Source organism: Onychostoma macrolepis, chromosome 18 (assembly GCF_012432095.1).
Source record: "Onychostoma macrolepis isolate SWU-2019 chromosome 18, ASM1243209v1, whole genome shotgun sequence".
Lineage (NCBI taxonomy): Eukaryota > Metazoa > Chordata > Actinopteri > Cypriniformes > Cyprinidae > Onychostoma > Onychostoma macrolepis.
Genome location: NC_081172.1, coordinates 9,143,905 through 9,164,525, shown reverse-complemented (window position 1 = coordinate 9,164,525; position 20,621 = coordinate 9,143,905). Strand labels below are relative to the sequence as shown.

Sequence of the window (20,621 nt, the reverse complement as noted above, 5' to 3'; positions counted from 1 at the left end):
GAATTAAGAAAATAAAAGAAAAACACCCCCAAAAGTGTTACATATGTCTTTATTGTTAGAAAATTCACATGACATGCACTTTTAAACCATGCCATTGTGCATTATCCAATCCTAACGATCGGGTATGAAGAACTTGGGAAGGTTTTATAAAAAACAAAAGAAAAAACATGGCCGCTGTCTCTCAAGCAAAGAGATTCAGGCTACATTCACATTACACATCTTTAGCAACAAACACAATCACACATTCTGCTCAGACAAAACATAAATATATAAATGCATTTGCTCATACAATTTATTTTATTATGTCTATTTTCTATTCAATACCCTCAACCTCAGTAACTGAAGACAGACGGTTCAGCAGCATTAATGTTTCTTGCGAATCCAAACTTTTTTTTTTTTTCACATTGATTTCATTGCTTTGACTATTAGAGTGAAAAGCAATTAATTAACAAATTAAGACATTTAAAAAGAAATAGATAAAACCTATACTGCTTAACAACATGATGCCTGTCTACTAAGTGGTATATTTACTTGCAAGAGAAATGTACAGCTTGGAGTATAAACATAACAGAACTTGTTTTCACCATTTTTCTCCATTATGTCCTAACCAGTGCAACAAGCTCAAAATGGCTAAAATTCTGAGCTAAAATACAACAACAAAAAAACTCAATTAGTATCTCTTTTTATATGGTTTAATAAATAGGGTGTTACATGATGACAAATGCTAGTAGTGCTTTAGTTTTTCCATTTCCATTGATAAAATTATCTGAGAAATACATTTTGACCAAAAAATAAAAAATAAAAAAAAAAGTCAATGGGATTAGAACTAGAATTAGGATTTGTGTACATACATGCATACATACACATATATATACACATATATATATACATATATATATATATATATATATATATATATATATATAAAAAAAAAAAACATTTCAACTAACCTTTGCACAAATCCTTTCCTAACATCTGGCCCATTTAATCCCATTCAGCCTCATATAAATATTTTTTTTTTTGCTTTGGCTACAATACTGATCTTACTTCTAACCACATTCAGATGAACCTGCCCTGTAGCGCCCAAACACAGTGAATAATCTTCTCCAGTCACTTCAAAAGCAGTAGGTGGGGAAGTTCTGAATAGAACTGAAGTCTGGCCTGATTTGGGACTTGAACAGGCTGAGCAGAAGAGATACACCAACTCCTTAGGACTGTCAAACACGATGAGATCTTTCCGTCGGCTAAGGCACCTAGAAGCAAAACACAAACGGCTCCAATTAAACTGGATGACCAAGAACCATGTAAGGCAGCCAGCTACTTTAAGAGCAGAGAAGCAAAAGCAAATGAAAGTGTTCTGCATCATTCTGGCAGAGGCTGGAAGTTTGCTTGACGTTTTGGCATGTTTAACAGTCTCCATTGGGTAATCTAATTAGAATTTAAGCCACCGTAGACTATCATCATTTCAGTAACGTGACCTTAAATAGAAACTTCACCCTGTGGGCAAAAACAAACAGCAACATTTCACTTCAAGAAGTGAAGTTCAAAGTTCAGCAAGGTCAGTGTAATTTATCCATCAAGGTAAGAGCAACATATCTGGCTGTGGTCCAGGGGTACCGCCCAGCCCAGCCCCTCCCATTCTATTAGTTTCATTTAAGCTGTTCAGTGATGGATGACGAAAGAGGAACGCATTTCAACATGGGACGCCGTAGCGCAAGTGACAGCTGTACAGACACTGCGCTCTGCAAAGTTAAACGTTTGGATAAAATGGGATAACTGTGTCACAGGGAGTTCTGATGAGGCGGAACAACATTGTCTGATAGAGTTAGTGCTTTAGCTCATCTTTTCCTGACCCACCATATGACCAAGTCCTTACTCAAGTGAATGAGAACATTTGAAGGGAACAAATCCATTAAGGCAATAATAATAATAACAACAATTTAAAAATTTGGGGTCAGTAAGATTTTTTTTATGTTTTTTCTTTATGTTTTTTGAAAAATCTCTTATGCACACCAAGTCTGCATTTATTCGATCACAAATACAGTTAAAACAATATTGTAAAATATTAATTTAAGATAACTTTTCTATTTCAATAGATTTTTAATGCAAATTAACCCCGTTAAGGCAAAGCTGAAAGCTTAGCAGCCATTACTCTAGTCTTCAGTGTTACATGATCCTTTTAATTTCCTAGAAATTAATTCAGATATTTATATTAATTCAGACATTAATCAAATATGCTGGTTTGATGCTCAAGAAACATTTCACATCAAAAAATGCTGCTAAATATTTCAGAAAAAAACTGATATTTTTTGTTGATATTTTCAGATTAATAGAAAGTTGAAAAGAACAGCCTTTGAAATATATATAGTTTTTTTTGGGTGGAAAGGAAGGAAGGAAGAGAAAGAGAACAGACAGACAAATGTAATCTGTAAATGCAAGTTTCATGTAATTATGAATTGGGATGTAATCTATGTAGCCTGCATGTAGGTAGCTGACTTGGATTTGAGTTGGTGTTTATCAGAGAGGATAAACTTGAAATGATATGATTGGCTTTACCTACGTCAGGTGGGTTTGGCAGCCGGGGGTGGAGCCCCACCCAAGAGCAATGACTCAACGTAGGTCAGCGCGCTCTGCACTGACGTCAGGCAGTACCCTTCCTCTCCGATCAGATACCTGTAGACATAAACACTTCATTAGCGCTTCTGCTCACAAGGGAAAACAAGATCTCTTCCACTGAGGGTCAACTTCAATTGAACCCATCTGCTAATGAGACTAAGACACGAGATCAAGCTGAAGCCAAGAGCCAGTGTGTAACATGTTAGGGAATGTGATGAGAGAAGAAAGAAAAAAAAAAAAAAAAAAAAAAAGGGAGAAACCAGACAGTATGAGACAGATCTTTCCGTTCATTAAAGTTTGCTCCAACATAAAAATCATAATTTTGCACCCTCAAGTCATTTTAAACCCATGCCATCAAGTCATATTTGATTTGAGACCTGCCTGAGGTGCAGATTATCAATAAAAGGCTTAAGTTTGTATAAAGAACAAAAATATCTTGTGTGACTTAAAGCAATAGTTCACCTAAAAATGTACTCGCGCCCAAGCCATCTAAGATGTGGATATGTTTGTTTCCTTATCAGAACAGATTTGGAGAAATTCAGCATTACATCACTTGCTCACCAGTGCAGTGAATGGGTGCCGTCAGAATGAAAACTTTACAATAACCCACAAGACTCCAGTGTATCAATTAACATCTTGGGAAGTGAAAAGCTGTGCGTTTGAAAGAAACATACGTTAAGGTGTTTTAACTTTAAACTGTTGCTTCTGCTGCATGCGTGATCTGATATCTCCCTCCCGATTCAGATGAGATTACTTTTCACTGGAAAAAGCAATATTATGGATAAAGGACTCATTTATGCCAGCAGCAATGGTTTGAGCTGTTTGAGCTGAAATGTCTTGGATACACAGCTTTTCACAAGACATTAATTGATGGACTGGAGACATGTGGTTCACTTGTGGATTGTGATGTTTCTAATCGGCTGTTTGAAATCTCATTCTGACGGCACCCATTCGCCACAGAGGATCCATTGGTGAGCAAGTGATGCAATGCTGAATTTCTGTTTGAGATGAAGAAACAAATTTTTATATCTCAGATGGCCTGAGAGATGGACCATTGTTTTAAGTAGCTTTTGACACTTTTGAATCCTGCTACTACGAACAGTTGGTGAATAGGAGAAAAAAAAAAAAAAAAGTTTCCTTCTGTGTTCAATGTCAAAAACAACAGCAAGTTTAGAACGACATGAATGACGACAAAATTGTCTTTTTTTGGCCAAGCTATTCCTTTAAATCAGTCTAGGACACATGCATATAGTCCAAATTAAAGGAATCCTGTTAACTGTGCCTGAGAATGAGGACACTTCCTATCACAACTTTCCTCACACGCTGCAAAGAGTTCCACCCTCAGTTCCAAGCCACTGAGCAGCATAAACATCTAAAGAGATTTTATTTGTATTTTTATAGGGAGAGAAAAACCCAAACCAGAATATCCCCAACATTCCTTGTTAAGTGCCAATCTAACCAGCCTGTAAAAATGTCCAGTTTTATACTGATAAACAGAGCTCAGGGCTGTGGTCTGAGTAGACACGCAAGAGTACAGCGCAGGAGGGGTGACATGAATACCCATAACGCCGCTCAGGAAACAGGTCAAGCGGTCACCTAAACGAACAGATCTCGCTGTTGTGATATGCTCTGCTCAAAAAAAAAACAAACAAACATGAAAGATGGCATCAAGGTTGAACTCATATCACCAATAAGAACTGTAATATTTGCTTATGGGTTTATTCCAACATGATTCGACTGGAGGGTATTTTTATAGCTGACATATTTATGCACAAAATCTGAGACGGCGCAACAGATGACATTTCGATTATTGGAAACAAGTGAGGTCGTGTTCTGTCGATACTTGATACATGCCCAAATGATAGCGAGACTGGCACTTAAAAAGATATGACAAGCCAAATTTCCAAACAGCATCAACAACATTTTCAACAACTGATGCCAAAAATTTGACAGACTGTCGATGGGTTTTAGAGGCTGTCTGAGATATGCCATTTTCTATTGCGTAATATTTAGTCAGGCTGAATTGCAGATCTTTAACCCATTATAACAATACCATTTAACTCACAGCCATATTGGTATCTATTGGACAATCTTTTACAATTTTTGTTTGCACTTATTTATTTGATAGTTTCATGCTAAGTCTAAAGCTAAGAACTGGATATACATAAACTACCATTGAAAAGTATGTTAAGCGGCACAACATTTATAAGTAATGTTTATTGAATTCCAAATCAGCATGTTAGAATTATTTCTGAAAGATTATGTAGTAATGGCTGCTGAAAATTTAGATTTGCCATCACAGGACTAAATTACCTTTTAGAATACAGTAAAATATAGTTACTTTAAAATTGCAATATTTCACAATATTACTGTTTAACTGTATTTTTGATCAAATAAATGTAGTCTTCATGAGAGACTTCTTTTAAAAGCACTAAAAAATATATTTTGCCATTGACCCTTGACCCTGGTTATTTGCCACTGATAATCACATGCTAATGGTCAATTCATTCTTTATAACGTCTAGATGTAAAAATAGAGGACGTCACAAGACACGGCCTGGTGGGAGGCACATGCACAGTCAAAGTATGGGCCTTCTCTCACAATTCTACACAACTTCCCATGGGTCATTTTCAGTTCATACTTGCAGAGATTAGAAATATTACACAGCACTTTATATTGAAGACGCACCCCTCGTGAATGAACTCTTCCAATGCGGCACATTCAGACACCAGCTGAGGCGTTTCACTGCGTAAAGCCACGAACGTCAGGATGGGCAACAGGTCATCCGCACCTCTGAGAAAGACAAAATGGGAAAAAATTTAAAAATTAGATGAAGTAAACAAACAAATCCAACTACATTTATTAGCAGGATAAGCTATTCTCAGGAAGAACAGATAAACCCCATGATTTGTGCGTTGGAGGGACGTTTGCGTGAGAAAATATCTGGGTGTCTCCTTTCCTGCCGGACTGCAGGACACCTGATATGTTTCATACAGGTGAGAATACCTCTGCATACCATCATCATCTCTGTTCCAACACCGTTTCTGCTGCTATCAAAATAGCGCTCAAACACAAGGCGTGCTGGGATGACGCGGCAGTTAGCTTGTTCAAGCCTGTTTGTCAAATTATGGCAAAATCTGAGCATATGTTGAAGAGCTTTTTTTCAGCGAGGGCAAAATTTGACTCAGTTGAACAATGTGAACTTGAAGGGTGATGATGGTAATGAAATTTGTTGCAGCAAAAAAAAAATGAACAAGTGCATGAGCATTGTAAGAAACGAAAAAACAAAAGATGTATTATAGACCAATATGCCCCCTCTAGAGAAAAGACAAAAGAATAATACAAAGTTGGACAGACAGCAGGAAATGACTGCTGTGCAGAAGGAAAGAGCAATATAAATTTAAGTGCGAGTGAATGTAATCTAGAAAGGAGGAGAAGAAAGTGAGCGAGTGAGAAAGAGGAGAGACAATGGAACAGAACAACCGAGAAAAAGGGTGAGAATGGCTAAATTGTTCATGTTCATGCATGCATGAGGACATTCATTCTCCCTCACAACCAAACACAAACTTAAAAGCAAAACAAAGGCAGAATGCGCCTTGGCTGTGCTACCAGGGCAAAATCAGGACAAGTCTCACAATGACACATTTCCTTTCGGATCGCTGATGCCTTTATAGCATAATCATTTTTAAACCAAAGTTCAAGCACGAGACTGAAAACACCCAAATAATGCTAACGAACCAAAACCGTTGGATTTGGAAAGCAACTGTACATTGTTCTGGTAAGAATAAACAAACATACGAAAATTAGGGATGGGCAGTACGACCAAACCATCTAATTGCAAAAATCATAATTATATAATACAACGTTCCAAAAATAAAATTAAAAAGGAAGCTTTAACTAGATTATATTGATAATTAAATAACTGTATATTATTTCAATTAACAACAACAAATTAATAAATATTTAAAAAAAATATTGAAATATAATTTAACTATTTAACTGCAGAAATTAAGTAATTTTAAACAACAACAAATAATATTACTATTATTAAAATTCATTTTTAAAATTTGCGATTCACAGATTTTTCTTTTCAACTTCAATTTTGGCTTCCAACAATTAAAACAAGATAACTGAGGTAAACAATTGTGCAGCATTCACCTTCCTTCACAGCGGTGCACATTTGTTCCTCCTTAAAAGCCCAAACTTAATGTCAAAATCAGCTAATCAGTAATGGTTGTAGAAATGTAGTCAATACTGTATTCAATAATCATTTGAGGAATTTTTTACTTGCATTAATTAACCAAGTTTTTGCTGAAGTATCGAAAGTGGTACCAGTAACTACGAAATTTCACTGAAACCTATGACTCGTTGCAAAATAAGATTTTGATCATGGCGCCAGAAACAAATAGTTAAATGATTTCAATACTGACCAAAATAATCTCAACACACTTGACCCTCTAACAATTGCACTCTCTATTCTATCAAGACCCTCTAATCCTAGCATTCTCTATTCTCTTTCTGTTCTATCTGTTTTCTTTTTATTTATTATATAAAAAAAACAAAGAAAAATGTGTACTTCTTTGGACAAACTGAGACTCACGACAGAATTGATATTTTATTGCTCTTTTGTTGGTTTTGACTGCTTCTGTCCTCATTTGTAAGTCACTTTGGATAAAAGAGTCTGCTAAAATGATTAAATGTAAAAGTGATTTTTGCCATAGTTGAGCAAATATGATTGATTCAAAGCCGACACTAGTGACAAGACTGTCTGCACTGGAAGCTTCTGTCTGCAACAGCCTGCTTTGCCCCTGATTTTTAAATTACCTCACCACGGATATACTGAATAGTATAACAATCTGCACCAGTTGATACATTTCTACACATTTCACCTCAACTAAATGTTCTTTCTTAAGAGAAAAGCACAACTGTGAGTCATTTTACAAGTGTTGCAAGACAGTGCTCTAACAACAAGCATCTACATCAGTCATGGGGTACCAAACCGCTGAGCATGTGCGTCACCAGCGAGCCACCGCTCTACAAACTGTGATGCAAAGAGACATGTAGATATGAACGCAAGTGTTCATTCTACCCTTGCTTCCTAGAATGAAGCACGAAATCAAGAGAGAAAGATGAACAGTCAGCTTGTTTTGATGGGTGTGGTGGGGCCAAAAGGTTACAGACATCAGAACGGCCCACATAATCTCCAAGCGCAGATCTCTAGCGTGAGCTCTCACTTCAACCGTCAAGATCACAGCCGAGACGGGAGGAAAATTAAGATGTTTTCCAAAAGAGTGGAGCAGGCACTGAGGTCTGTGGGAGAATTACCACAGGGAATCTGAGCCAAGTACATTCACTCCGATAAACCTGAGTAAACCCACATATTTAAGAAAGTGTGTGTCATCGGGATTTTACTCTGGTGGGACACACCCATTCATGCTGTAAATCCAGAATTCAGGAGTTTTACAAATTAGAAGAGCTGGCCAGATGATCTCATTAACTAGAACATAAGCAGAGCCGCAAGTCTCTATCTGCAATAGATAAGGCTCACTTTTGGTTAGCATTACTGGATCAGTTTGACTTGAGCTAATCAGTTCTACACTCAGACCCTCTCTCAAAGTGCATCAAGGCCAAAGTCTGCTCCAGACAGGGCGACCCACTTAGAGAAAAAGTCAGCTCCGAGCGCCCCGCAGGGGCCAGAGGGTCAAGATAAAACCCCTGCTGAGCTTTGGCCTCCGTGAGGCCTGATGAAGTTTGACACAAGGCTAGCGGATAAGCAGGCGATTGTTCTAGAAGGACTCGGAACTCCAACATAAAGTTCCTTCATGACTTCTTGTACTTTTGACAGGGCAGCAAAAAGGATGGAGCTTCACAGGAGCATAACGGTTTTTATGTTTAGACTTGTGCATACTCACATCGCTGCTGATTTGGGTGGAGGATCATTTTCTTGCAGGAGGCGGTACTCTTCAGCACAGCCACAGATAATTCGTAGAGTTCTCACTGCAATGAAAAAACAACTGCAATCAAAAAACAATAAAAAAAAAAAAAAAAGAAAAAAAAAAAGGGTGTGACAGGACATAGGTCTATGTTCGAAACGTAAGGGTACATATTAGCATTGATAAGCACTCTTAAAGGGATAGTTCACGCAAAATTCTGTCATCACTTACTCAACTGTCTAGGGAGGGTCTGAAAGCTCTCGGATTTAAACAAAAATGCCTTAATTTGTGTTCCGAAGATGAACGAAGGTCTTACGAATTTGGAACAACATGAGGGTGAGTAATTGATGACAGAATTGTCATTTTTGGGTAAACTATCTCTTTAAGATTAAATGCACCCTTAGGGGTAGAAAAGGAATACATTTTCAAACAATGTCCAAAAGGTTACATTTATGAAGTATGGAACCACATTTCTTTCACACAAGTAATAATCATGACAATTCAAAATTATAAGATCAAGTCATAATATTATCTCATAAGTATGACTCAGTATATCAGTTCCAGCTTTCTCATAATTATAAGTTGAACTATGACATAAGTCATAATTATAACCAAAAATGTGAGGTCATAATTATGACATCTCAATTCCAACTGTCAAAACTATGATTTATCTTCATTTCAACTTTGCATTTATCAATTATTAAATCTCAATTTTCACTGTCATAATTTTGACTTTTCATCTCAATTATGATATAGGTCAAAATGATAACACTTTCTTTTTCACCTATACATCTAATAAATATGACTTAGACAAAATGGGAAACAAAATCTTATAGTCAAATTTACATACTTTTACAAAACTTAAATTCATAATTATGATTATCAAAGCATGATTTGTAGGAGGCAGAAATTATTTTCTAAAATGTTACAATACTTTCTCCTATCCCAACTTAATATACAGAGATAGCTATAAGTGAGCAATTTTTAGGCTGATTTCACTTCCAAAAAAAAAAAAAAAAAGGGAGTGTGGTAAACCGGTTTGAAAACATTTTATTTTTCCAATTCCGTTTGGACACCAAGGTCCTGTTTACACCTTAATGTGTTTTTAGTGATCGACTATCCATCCGATTTGTTAAAACGGTTCCATTTACACTTGGCCACATAAATGTGTCTCTGCAAAAAGGATATAAATCCAATCTTCAATTTATAAATCCGAACTGCAAAATTAACAGTTCACGTCAACGAAAACATATGCGCTGCATTGTATTCGTCATCAGTTAATTCCAAGATCAAAGACCGCAATAGGGGAGAGTACGGCATCAGCACTCATAAGATAATTTAGTCTCACTAATTTTAATGAAAATGATTGTGTTGAGCATCAACAAATTACTTTCAATTTCATTTGCAGAAGTTTGCACGTCGACTTACTGAAGAGATACTCAGCTATCTGCAGCGATGTGTGTTCCATTAGCACTGTTATATCATACATAGTAGCATATCATACATCATATAGCCTATAACACGCTTTCACACGTTTATTTTTTTTAATTTACACGTTTCAACAACCAGATGCATTTACACTTGTCCAGTTTCATCTGAAATGTGTCCCAAACCACCTCCTGAAGTGGTTTGAGTGATCGGATTTAAATCAGTCTTGAAAGCGTTTTGGAGGGCATAGCTATCCGATCAGAGAAAACACTTGAAGTGACCAGGTGTAAACAGGCCCTAAAGTGACACACTGAAAGGGTTTGTGGTTTCAATTTATGATCTTACCAATACACTCCAGTTTCTTCTGAGGACAATAGTCTCTACACAGAAGCTTCAGCTCCTGCACCGCTGATTCGTATGGATAGGAACCATGCAGCACAGCTGGGTCTCTTGGGAACAATTTAGATGAAACACCAACATCACCAGGTGAAAGATTACGATGAAGACGCATGCTGCTCTCAACAGCCAGCTCCCGTTCTTGATGCACCTTCCTGCAGCATCACAAAAACACAAGACATTTATATGCAATTTGCTGAACCATACAGCAGTGGTTTTCAAACTTTAAGAGCAACCCTATTTTTTTTCTTTTTAAATTGACGCGACTTTCTTTCTATAAAAATAAAGAAAGAAAGAAAACTGCGCTACAGACCGATCTCGTGTCCCACTGTAGAGCTCCAGAAGGATGCTCTGTTCCAAAATCAAATCACTGTTGGTGCTTTGCCTTCATGCACATCTATTCCGACATACTATATTTTGTCCAGTCCGTAGTTATGATTATCACAATGTCATTGCGATTTTGAGAGAATATGTGGATGTCACTTCCGAAAGTTTGTTGCAAGTACACCACATTGGTCCTCTTAGCAGCATGAAAAACTTTTATTCAAATTCTGAATGGAGAATAGGCTATATACAGCAAAGAAAACTTGGTTACACACATACATTTTTTAAGTCTCGCGACCCAGGGTTTGAAAACCACTGCCATACAGCATCTATAAAAGTGCTTTGATGACTAAGAGCTTTTTGCGAGCAGTTGTAAGGGAAGATGGTTATTTTCATCCATGCTCTAACTAAAGAATAATGCATATGATACAAATTGACTAGTTGAGTTGGGACTACTGAATTTTAGGTTAATAGTGCCATCTACTGCTCAGTGTCTAGACAACTCATATGATTCAACATGACTCAGCTAACTCTGCCATTCAAAGTAGTAATTTGAATATTCTATTTTTGAATATATTCTGAAAAAAAGAAAAGTAAATTACTTTGTATTATTTATTTAAAATATTGCATTTACTTCACATAAGCAAAATTGAAAAAAACCCCAAAAAAACCTTAAAAAATCTTTTAAATCCAAATATGTGCAACCGGGGATTAACCTAATTCTTGTCATATACTAGTCATTAAATAAAGTTTGAAATTAATATTTTTATTAAGGATGTATTAAACTGATCAAAAGTTACAGTAAAGACATTAATATTGTAACATCAGAATCTATTTCAAATAAATGCTATTCATTTCCACAAAAACATTAAGCAGCACAACTGTTTTTTTTTTTTTTTTTTAAAGAAATGTTTCCTGAGCACCAAATCACTATATTAGAAATGATCCTTTAGAAATCAGTGACACTGGAGTAATGGCTGCTGAAAATTCAGCTTTGCCATCACAGGAAAGAATTACATTTTAAAATATAAAAGTTTTTACAATTTTTATAGGACTTCACAATATTAATGTATTTAATCAAGTAAATCAGATTTGGTGAGACTTTTCAAAAAACATACATAAATGCATATATATACCGTATTGTCCCGAATATAAGACGATGTTTTTTTCTTGGAAATGCATCTGAAAAAACGCGGTCGTCTTATATTCGGGGTCTAGACTTTGGCATGTCAGTAATACACCCACAACAATAGGTGGCGCCAAAAACGCATATAAGGAGTGTGCCATGAAATATGTAATGTAATGTGTGTTGTAAAGATCGCGAATGAAAACAAATGAAAAAGAAAAGCTTACAGCGGCACGAGTCATGACTGTCATGTTAACCTGATGGAACCAAACTTCCTCTGTAAGTGATTTTAAAACATGACAGTACCCAGATTTGAAGACTACAATAAGATTTCACTTCTACTGATAATAAAATGTTGGTAGGCTACTATGTGATGGATAGCCTAAATGTTAGATAATTCAGATGGGCTACCTGTTATTTCAATGGTATATCAAAAAGTGTATATTTTTCAATGTCATTGTTGGTACATTTTACCAGTATTTACCATACTTTCAAAACAAAAATTAAAATAGGAAAAATATGCAATTTGAAAATAATTTAAGAAAAGAAATGTGTTTTACAGAGAGAAAAACAAACAAAAAAACAAGATTTGGTTTTCAAAAAGCCTTTTTCCAAAAGGTACATCTGGAAAAAGGGGGGTCGTCTTATAATCAGGGCCGTCTTATATTCGGGACAATACGGTACTTAAAAACAAAACTCAAACCTCCAACAATTATTTTGTGACTTACCTAAAAAGTGCCAAAAGAGGGGGCCAAATAGGGGTGAAGAAGACTTCCTCTATACTCGCCACACATTGGTCCTTAGAATTCGCAGTGTTGAGACATTCAAAAGAGAGAAGACACAGGGACAGCAGGCGATCTGTTTCACACAAAGATAAATCCATTTACCACAGACAATCAGCCAACTAGTCCATTTTATAAAAGGACCTTTTTACAAACACGTTATTGGTGGATTAAGATGCTCAGGCGTTGGTTACACCCTGATGCAGTGCGAACACATGATACAACCATACAGATCCCACTGGCTATAACAGGGGATTTCTAAAAATGCTCAACTCACATGTTGCACATATCTAGAGTCACAACTAAGATCTCATTCACACAAGAACAAACACTTATTTACCGATAGCATTGTGGATGTCTTTGACGATGGCCTTCAAATGTTCCTTCAAAGCACGCTCCTCAAGATGATTAATATGAGATTTGAGGTCTATGTGTGTTGTGTCAAAGGTCACATCATAGTCTGTATCATCACCACTGTGAGAAGGAACCCAGTCCAGCTGAGTAAGAAACTTCTCTAGATCCTCAAAAGAGTTCTCCCTATCTGTGGAGACCAGAGTTGAGCACTCATCCAGGTCGGTCTCTGACTTTGTGTCGTTGGCGTTGAGGTCGTGGGATGGGGAAAGGGAGATGGAGATGGAGGCATCAGATAAGCTGTGTGTCATAGCAGATTTGAGCGGGCTCTGCTGCTGCTGCGGAGAGATAAAACTGTCGGACAGGAACAGGCTTTGAGCGCTGCGGGAGGGCTTTAAGGGCAGGGAGTGACCAGGCACTGTGCTCAGAGGAACAAACTGGCACACTATAGGATACAATCTGTTATACACCCTATACTGAAGCCTCTTCAGCAACTTCATGACTGGATGGTCTGGGTAGCTGGGATTGGAAAAGAAAAGAACCAGATGACATAAGATACGGAAGATACTTTTAGGCTTACAGATGATCTGACAGCATGAACCTACCTGAGAAGACATGAGATGAGACCTGAAACCAGCGTTGGATCATTTGGATTCTTTTTCAGATTAGCTTTCCAAATTTTTGGCCATTCCTATGATTAAACCAATAAAATCATTATTTATATTGTGCACATACACTAATGTTCAGTCAGTATGATTTAAAAAAAAAAAAAAGAAACTAAGACTTATTCAGCAAGGATGCGTTACACTGATCAAAAGTGACAGTAAAGACATTTATAGTGTTACAAATGATTTCTGTTTTAAATAAATGCTGCTCTATCCATGAAAGAATACTGGAGGAAAAAAAGCGAAAAAGAGAAGTTTTCAAAAATAGTACTATAAAGAAGTCATTTTAAATTGTAAAAATATTTTATAACATTCATTTTATTACTGTATTTTTTAGTATTTATCAAATAATTGCAGCCTTGCTGAGCATGAGACTTTTAAACCAATCTTACCAAACCTAAACTTTTGAACAATAGTGCAGGTTTAGCAGTTACATTTGCAAAAATATACAAAGATATTGTTAAAAAAGCTACAATATACATAAACTTACATGATCTTGCTCATATTCAAGCACACTTGCATACAGAACCCGCTGCTCTTGTTCCTCAGGTGTCATGGTCCCACAGCTCGCAAACCTCCTGCAAAAACACAGTTGCATGAACCCAAATTAACACATAGTGTAATTCCAAAAACTAAGCGCAATATGCAGCTTAAATGGGTTTACATAATACCTTGTAATAGCAAAGGAATTATGTCATGCACAACACACAACAAATATGAAATAGGCAAAACTCATAATACTACATTTGCAAATAAATAGCCAGCTAAACATCTTCATATGGCCTATGGGTCAAAAAAGCTCACCTGTTGGCTTCTTCCTGCAGCCGGAGTCTCCTTTCCTCCATTTTTCTTTGAAGCTGCATGAGCTCAGGAAAATTCCCAAACGTGAACAATTACCACACTCAAAAAAAACTATCAGCAGAAGGCAAACCTTGTTCACAGCACACTGATTAAACATTTAAAGTTACACTTAAACACTTAAAGTTTGGTTTTTCACAAGATTTTAGTAAATTGTTGAAATTGGAGATTCTGAAAAGAATGAGTCATATTTCACTTAAGCTACATTAAATACTTTCCAAAAAAAAAAAAAAAAAAAAAGCCAAATAGTATGATTTAATGAAACTTGAAAATAAAACTTAAATGGAGCATTGAGAGTTTGAACAATAGACACCTCTGGTTTGCAGAGAAAGAGGTCACAGGGGTGTTGACCTTCCAACCCTAAACTTTTTTTTCCCCCAGACACTCGTCGTAACAAGCATCTCAAAGGTCAAACATTGACGAACTTAAAACAGACATCAAAAGCCCTTTGATAATCTTATGTAATAACCTCAACAACAGCACAACTAATTAACTGAAATTATTGATGGAAAGAAAATAGACATAACAGATACGATTAGAAGAACAATCCAATTACAGCCAGCAGATTCACAAACGACTACATTTTAACACCTGTCAAATTCCAGACTTATTTTGAAACAGAATCTTAATGCAATGCATTTAGGTGTGAAATCTGAAACCAGATCTTAACCAAAGCCACAGCTCAAGCAACTATTAAGGATACTGCATCTTGCCTGGCTTTGGCTATTTTCAGATTCTCCATCATCTGCCTCTGGAGTGAGAGAGTCTGTAATAAGAAAAAGAAAAAGACCAGTGTTATACAAATTATTATTTAAGTTTCAGTGGAAGAAAAAAAAAACTGAATAAAGTTACATTAAATAAACTGACAGCACACTAAATATTCAGAAAGCATCCACCCTATCCAACCACAAAAACTAAATTACTTCAACTGGCCACCAGTTCTTTCCTTAAATGTAAATCACACTTTTTGCCTAACTGATTTAAAATAATCAAGCAGTGTCAAATGAGCTAAAAGTCAAACATTCAAAAAGTAGTGTATGAATTAATATTAAGTTAAAAAGCAGCATGCATAATGCAGAACTAGTAAAAGCAGATTAGATGGGCCAGATCACCGCTTGCTTGACATTATCATCATTTTCAAACTTCAAATATTTTAATACACTGTTTCATATTACGCAATTGATTTTCAGATGACAAAGATTCATTGTAATTAACGGAAACATTTTTTATCATACCAAGTAACGTTACGTACAGTTTGCATTTAAATGTATACGATTTTCCCCCAAACCATAAAAGGATTTAATATGTAAATCGTTTGAGAAGCATCAGTTTTATATTACTGAGTCACCACGCAAATACATGTCAAAACGAACCTTCCAGAATGTCTTGATTTTTTTCCAGTATAAAAGGATATCCATTGGCATGTCTCTGCGTCTACGGATCATTCTCGAGAACTGGACAGCACCCACTGTTTGTGTCCCGCCGAACAACATAAAGTCTGACCCGCACCAAAACTTAAACGAAAGAGCTTACGGTATAAGTAAATGTGATATTGCTCATTAAAACGACGATAGTAGTGGTATAGCGACCTCAAATTATTAAATATGAATTGTCTTTTGTCTGCTTGCGGCCAAACTATCGCTCTGATCCCCTGACTGGCTCCCAAAACCACAGCATGCGTTGCAGCGGTCGCAACACATGGACATGTGAGTTTAGTGACTCGCGCAAAGCCATTTAAAACAGGAGGTGTGGCGTCAGATGTGTTCTACGCATGCGCGCAATAAGGTAACAGATCATGTGCGTAAACATCTGAAACTGGGTCAAAGAGTAAGTTCATTGTTTTCGGATTTTCCACACACATATACAATTTTATACATATTATGAAAAAGCAGGTGGAAATAATCACAAAGAGTATATTATTTTTCTTTCATTTTTTAATTTGTATTTTTTTTTGCAAATACTTTTTTCTTCATAATTTGTTAACAAATAAAAAATATGCTGAAAGATAAATAAAAACTACAATTATGGAGATAAATATACAAACTGGAAAAAGGGGAAATGTAAAAGAGTACAGCAGACTTTGGGGCTTCCCTTCCCTTTTATATATGCATGTATGCATTCATTGTTTAATTTCCCAGAGTAAGCATACATAAGCATACTAAATTTTTTTCCAGACTTACCAATGAGGTTTTTTGTGTGGCCTGACCAGGGGTAAGTCTTGCCAGCCGAGCCTCATAATTAGCCTTAAGTTTCTGGTTGAGACGTGATGCTTCCTCAATAGGCGTTAATTCCCTGTCATACACATACAAAACTTCTTATTGTGTACATACTGTGCATTAGGGACAGTGAGACTAGAAGAACATGATGTCCTATTAACTTCCTTCATATGGATACAGAATAGATTTGTTCTCTATCACAAAACTGATAGCCTTGAAAGATCAATTGTCGGGGTCAGCGGTCAGTGGAAGTGCATGTAACTAATTGTGTGAAACGTGGGGTGTCATGTGAACCATTATTTAAAAACAATATTACAACGATGAACAACCAAATATTAAAGGTTCAGGACTAGATTTCTAGTTTTATTTTTAAATAATAAATTATTTCCAATAGTTATTTAAATTTTAAAGCAAAAGCATCATCCAGATAAAAACAAACTTGTTGACATGATTGCTTTTTGCTTTCTTAAATAACTTTATTTGAATAACATCCATTAAAAATGAAACATCATATTCAGTTTTCAAGTATTTGACAGAGACTATTCTTATCTTGTTAAACCAAGAATCTAACTGAATAAAACAGGGGCATTCATTATGGAGGAAGTTAAAGTGAATTATAACACTTTTATTTAATGTAGAGCTCTGAGATGGTGAGACATAATTTATGAAACATTATTTATAAGTGTGGGATTACAAATTTAAGAATCTGTCTTAGATCTACTGATCCTATGTCCTTACATACAATCACCTGAAAAACTAAAGTGAAATTCATTGGATTTAGCATTCATGGTGAAGATGATGACATCAGATGAACGATTCTGTTAAACAAAGTTTGTAGCAAGAAGTTCCTGCCAGTTCCTGTTCTCTTATTGTAAGTCAAATGAGCCAGATGATGGAGACTCTCACCTTTCGTTTGTAATGGCTCTTGGTGCCCCTGCCCCAGTCTTTGGGTAGTTATGCTGATTGGATTAGGAGTTGTTAAATGGGGCATGTTGCAATACCTGAATACTTCATTTGCATGCCTTGTTTAAGGTCGTCACCCAGGTGCTTTGTCTCCATTCCTAAGCACTGCCCCCTAAATGTATATAAACTACAATGTATCACTGCCTTAGTTAGGCTTTTGATGACTGCAGCGCTTTCTCAATAAAGAACTCTGCTGAAGAGTCTCCTGGTCTTCACTTCTGAGTTTCCAACATAATAGAATTATATAACAGTGATATATCATTTTCAGTGTTATTTAATCTTGTTTTTGTTTGTTATCTTGTATGTTATTCTATATCTTTGAGAACCAGTTGTGAACGATCAATGGATATTGGGACTCTGTACCCATCATTATGTAGGTTCTCCCACATTCTGCTGTTATGTATACAGCGGTTATGAAACACTCGATATCTCACAGCCTTACTTTCTGTTGTCTTGTAATTCCATTGACTGAAGCTTCTGGAAGACTTCAGGTGGCAGGAAGGGGGAGTCGGTCTCCCCTCCCTCAGAGAGGACTCTGCGATGTCTGGTGGGCTGCTCTTTCCTTTGGGTCTCAGAAAGCAATGCAGCTGCATTAGATGTTTCTACAGAAAGAGGAGTTTTGAGTAAACTGAGATACACTACCATTCAAAAGTTGAAGAATTGAAAACTTAAAAATATTTTAATAATTAATCATTTTATCCTGCACTGTAAAAAAAAAAAAGTCGAGCCAACTTAAAATTTTAAGGCAACCAGCTTCAGCAGATTTTTGAGTTTTCTCAACTTGTCGTTTTAAGTTTATACAACAAAAATGTGAGAATCTCCCACAAAAATAAGTTGAGCAAACACAAAAATCTGCTGAAGCTGGTAAAAAATGTAAGCTTGCTCAACTTTTTTTTTTTTTTTTTTTACAGTGTGCAGGGATGCATTAAATTGTTCAAAACTGACAGCAAGACATTTATAACGTTACAAAATATTTATATTTAAAATAAATGCTATTCATCAAAGAATCCTGAAAAGAATTATCATGGTTTCCACAAAAATATTAAGCAATAAAAATGGTTTCCAACACTGATAATAAGAAGAACCATTATAATTAATCTCCAATTATTAATAATTAAGCATATTAGAATGATTTCTGAATGATCATGTGACACTGAAGACTGCTGAAAATTCAGCTTTGTCATCACAAGAATAAATAACATTTTAAAATCTACTAAAATAAAAACAGTTATTTTAAATTTAAATAATGTTTCACAACATTACAGTTTTTTTACTGTATTTTGATCAAATAAATGCAGCCTCGGTGAGCATAAGTGACTTCGTTCAAACCATTAAAAAAATCTTCTTTATTCCAAACTTTTGAATGGTAGTGTATAAAAAATATTGTTAAAGAAATACATACAAGTAGCAACTTCATAGTCACCCTTATTGAAAACCCTGAATAAAGAAAATAAAGGCTCACCTGTCATTTTGGGATGATTTGTCGCATTAATAGCTGGAAAGGTGGCCTGTTGGGAAGCGGACAGAGGAGTGGAGGAAATGACAGGTGTTGGGGACTCGTGCTTTCTTATGATGCATGATTTAACCCTCTCTAAACATTGCTCTATTAGTTTCACCATCTTCTCCAATTCCACCGACTCCATCTCTCCCTCCTCTGCAAGAAGAAGTGCATAAGAGTCATTTGTCTCATTCAGTCCATAAAAACAGAACTTCAAGGATACAATCTGACAGTGGAGTTACTCCTGCCTAATCAACCAGGCAGACTTTACATAAGCCTGAAGAGTTAATCATGAACAAAGGTGATATCTAGCCTTATCTTAATAGGGCTTTAATAATCATTTAATGCAATCTACAGGAGTTAAGATACATTTGAACTCTGTGTGTCTTGTCAATTAAATGAACTTTGATGTCATGATGAAGCACACAAATTTGTGACACATTAGCATACAATCTCTTCCCTAAAAGTTCTCTCTTGAAATAGGAAGCCAGTTTACACCACATGACAATGACTCAAGCAGAGGAAATAAATTGCATTGTGAAATAACCTTCACAAGATAAGAACTCATCACATTTGAATAGAAAGGTTGAAGTAATTTCTTAATTAAGTATGATTAACTTACGTTTAGATGTGACATCTTCAAGCAGAGCATGAGAGATGTAGTTAATACTTCTCAAATATTCACAGTACGCCTCCTATAAAAGGAAATAAATGGTCATAGTGGGTAGCAGGAAGATTTAATTGGATAGTTTTAGTTTATTTAGAGTTGTGTTGAAGTCTTTGCTAGATGTCCTGTTCTGGTGTATATTGAATTGCCACAACCATCCACAAAAACAAAACAAAAATGAGAAGCACAACATGATTTATCACCGAAATATTTCATCTAAATCTGCACTGAATCTGTGTTTTCACAACATGAACTCAAACTAGCCCTGATGAATCTTTAAACACACTCTAATACCAGACGATTAGGGTAATTACGTTTACTTAACATCAAAGGGTAAACACTCCATATGACCGTTGATATGATTTTATCAGGACGTTTATTGAATAAAGTTCACATTTTGGACGCGATCGACTGGAGCCTCAGTTTTGTGTTAAAATCATCGGGATGCTCATATGATCATCGGCTTTGATCAATGTTTACTCTGATAAGTTACGTCACTCTCGCACGCATTTATTGGATAAATATGACCTTATCTGGACTAAACGGGGCAGGTTTAAAGATTTAAACCTCAGTACCTTGTGTCTGTTGCCGGTATCCAGCTGAATGGCCACTTTTACAAGTCTCATGGCATTCTGCAGCGGTTTCTGACTGCTGTCACTGACAGAAGCGGCCATCCTGCCAAAACAATCGCGCGAGTCTGTCGGCAATCCGCAACAACCCCTAGTGACGTAATTACCGCGTTTTCAAAATAAAAGGAGATGACATAATCCGTTTAAATAAACTAAGTAAATATAACCT

At 36.1% G+C, this 20,621-nt stretch overlaps 1 protein-coding gene across 2 annotated transcripts; it reads right to left on the bottom strand.

The window, feature by feature from the left end:
* Positions 1–32: 32 nt before the first annotated feature.
* vps9d1 (VPS9 domain containing 1) lies at positions 33–20,525 on the bottom strand. Of its 2 annotated transcripts, none has more exons than XM_058751833.1 (16): positions 20,399–20,525; positions 19,779–19,851; positions 19,121–19,312; positions 18,101–18,260; positions 16,660–16,771; positions 15,183–15,245; positions 14,426–14,478; positions 14,112–14,199; positions 13,562–13,647; positions 12,946–13,475; positions 12,552–12,681; positions 10,323–10,528; positions 8,529–8,613; positions 5,305–5,409; positions 2,557–2,673; positions 33–1,253 (listed from the first exon to the last, which is right to left on the bottom strand). In XM_058751833.1, exons 1-15 carry the CDS (start codon positions 20,495–20,497, stop codon positions 2,562–2,564), a joined length of 2,094 nt encoding a protein of 697 aa, XP_058607816.1. In that variant the 5' UTR covers positions 20,498–20,525; the 3' UTR covers positions 33–1,253; positions 2,557–2,561. The 2 variants fall into 2 exon arrangements, with proteins under 2 accessions (XP_058607816.1, XP_058607817.1); XM_058751834.1 differs by having other exon boundaries at positions 2,561–2,673.
* Between the last annotated feature and the right edge of the window lie 96 nt (positions 20,526–20,621).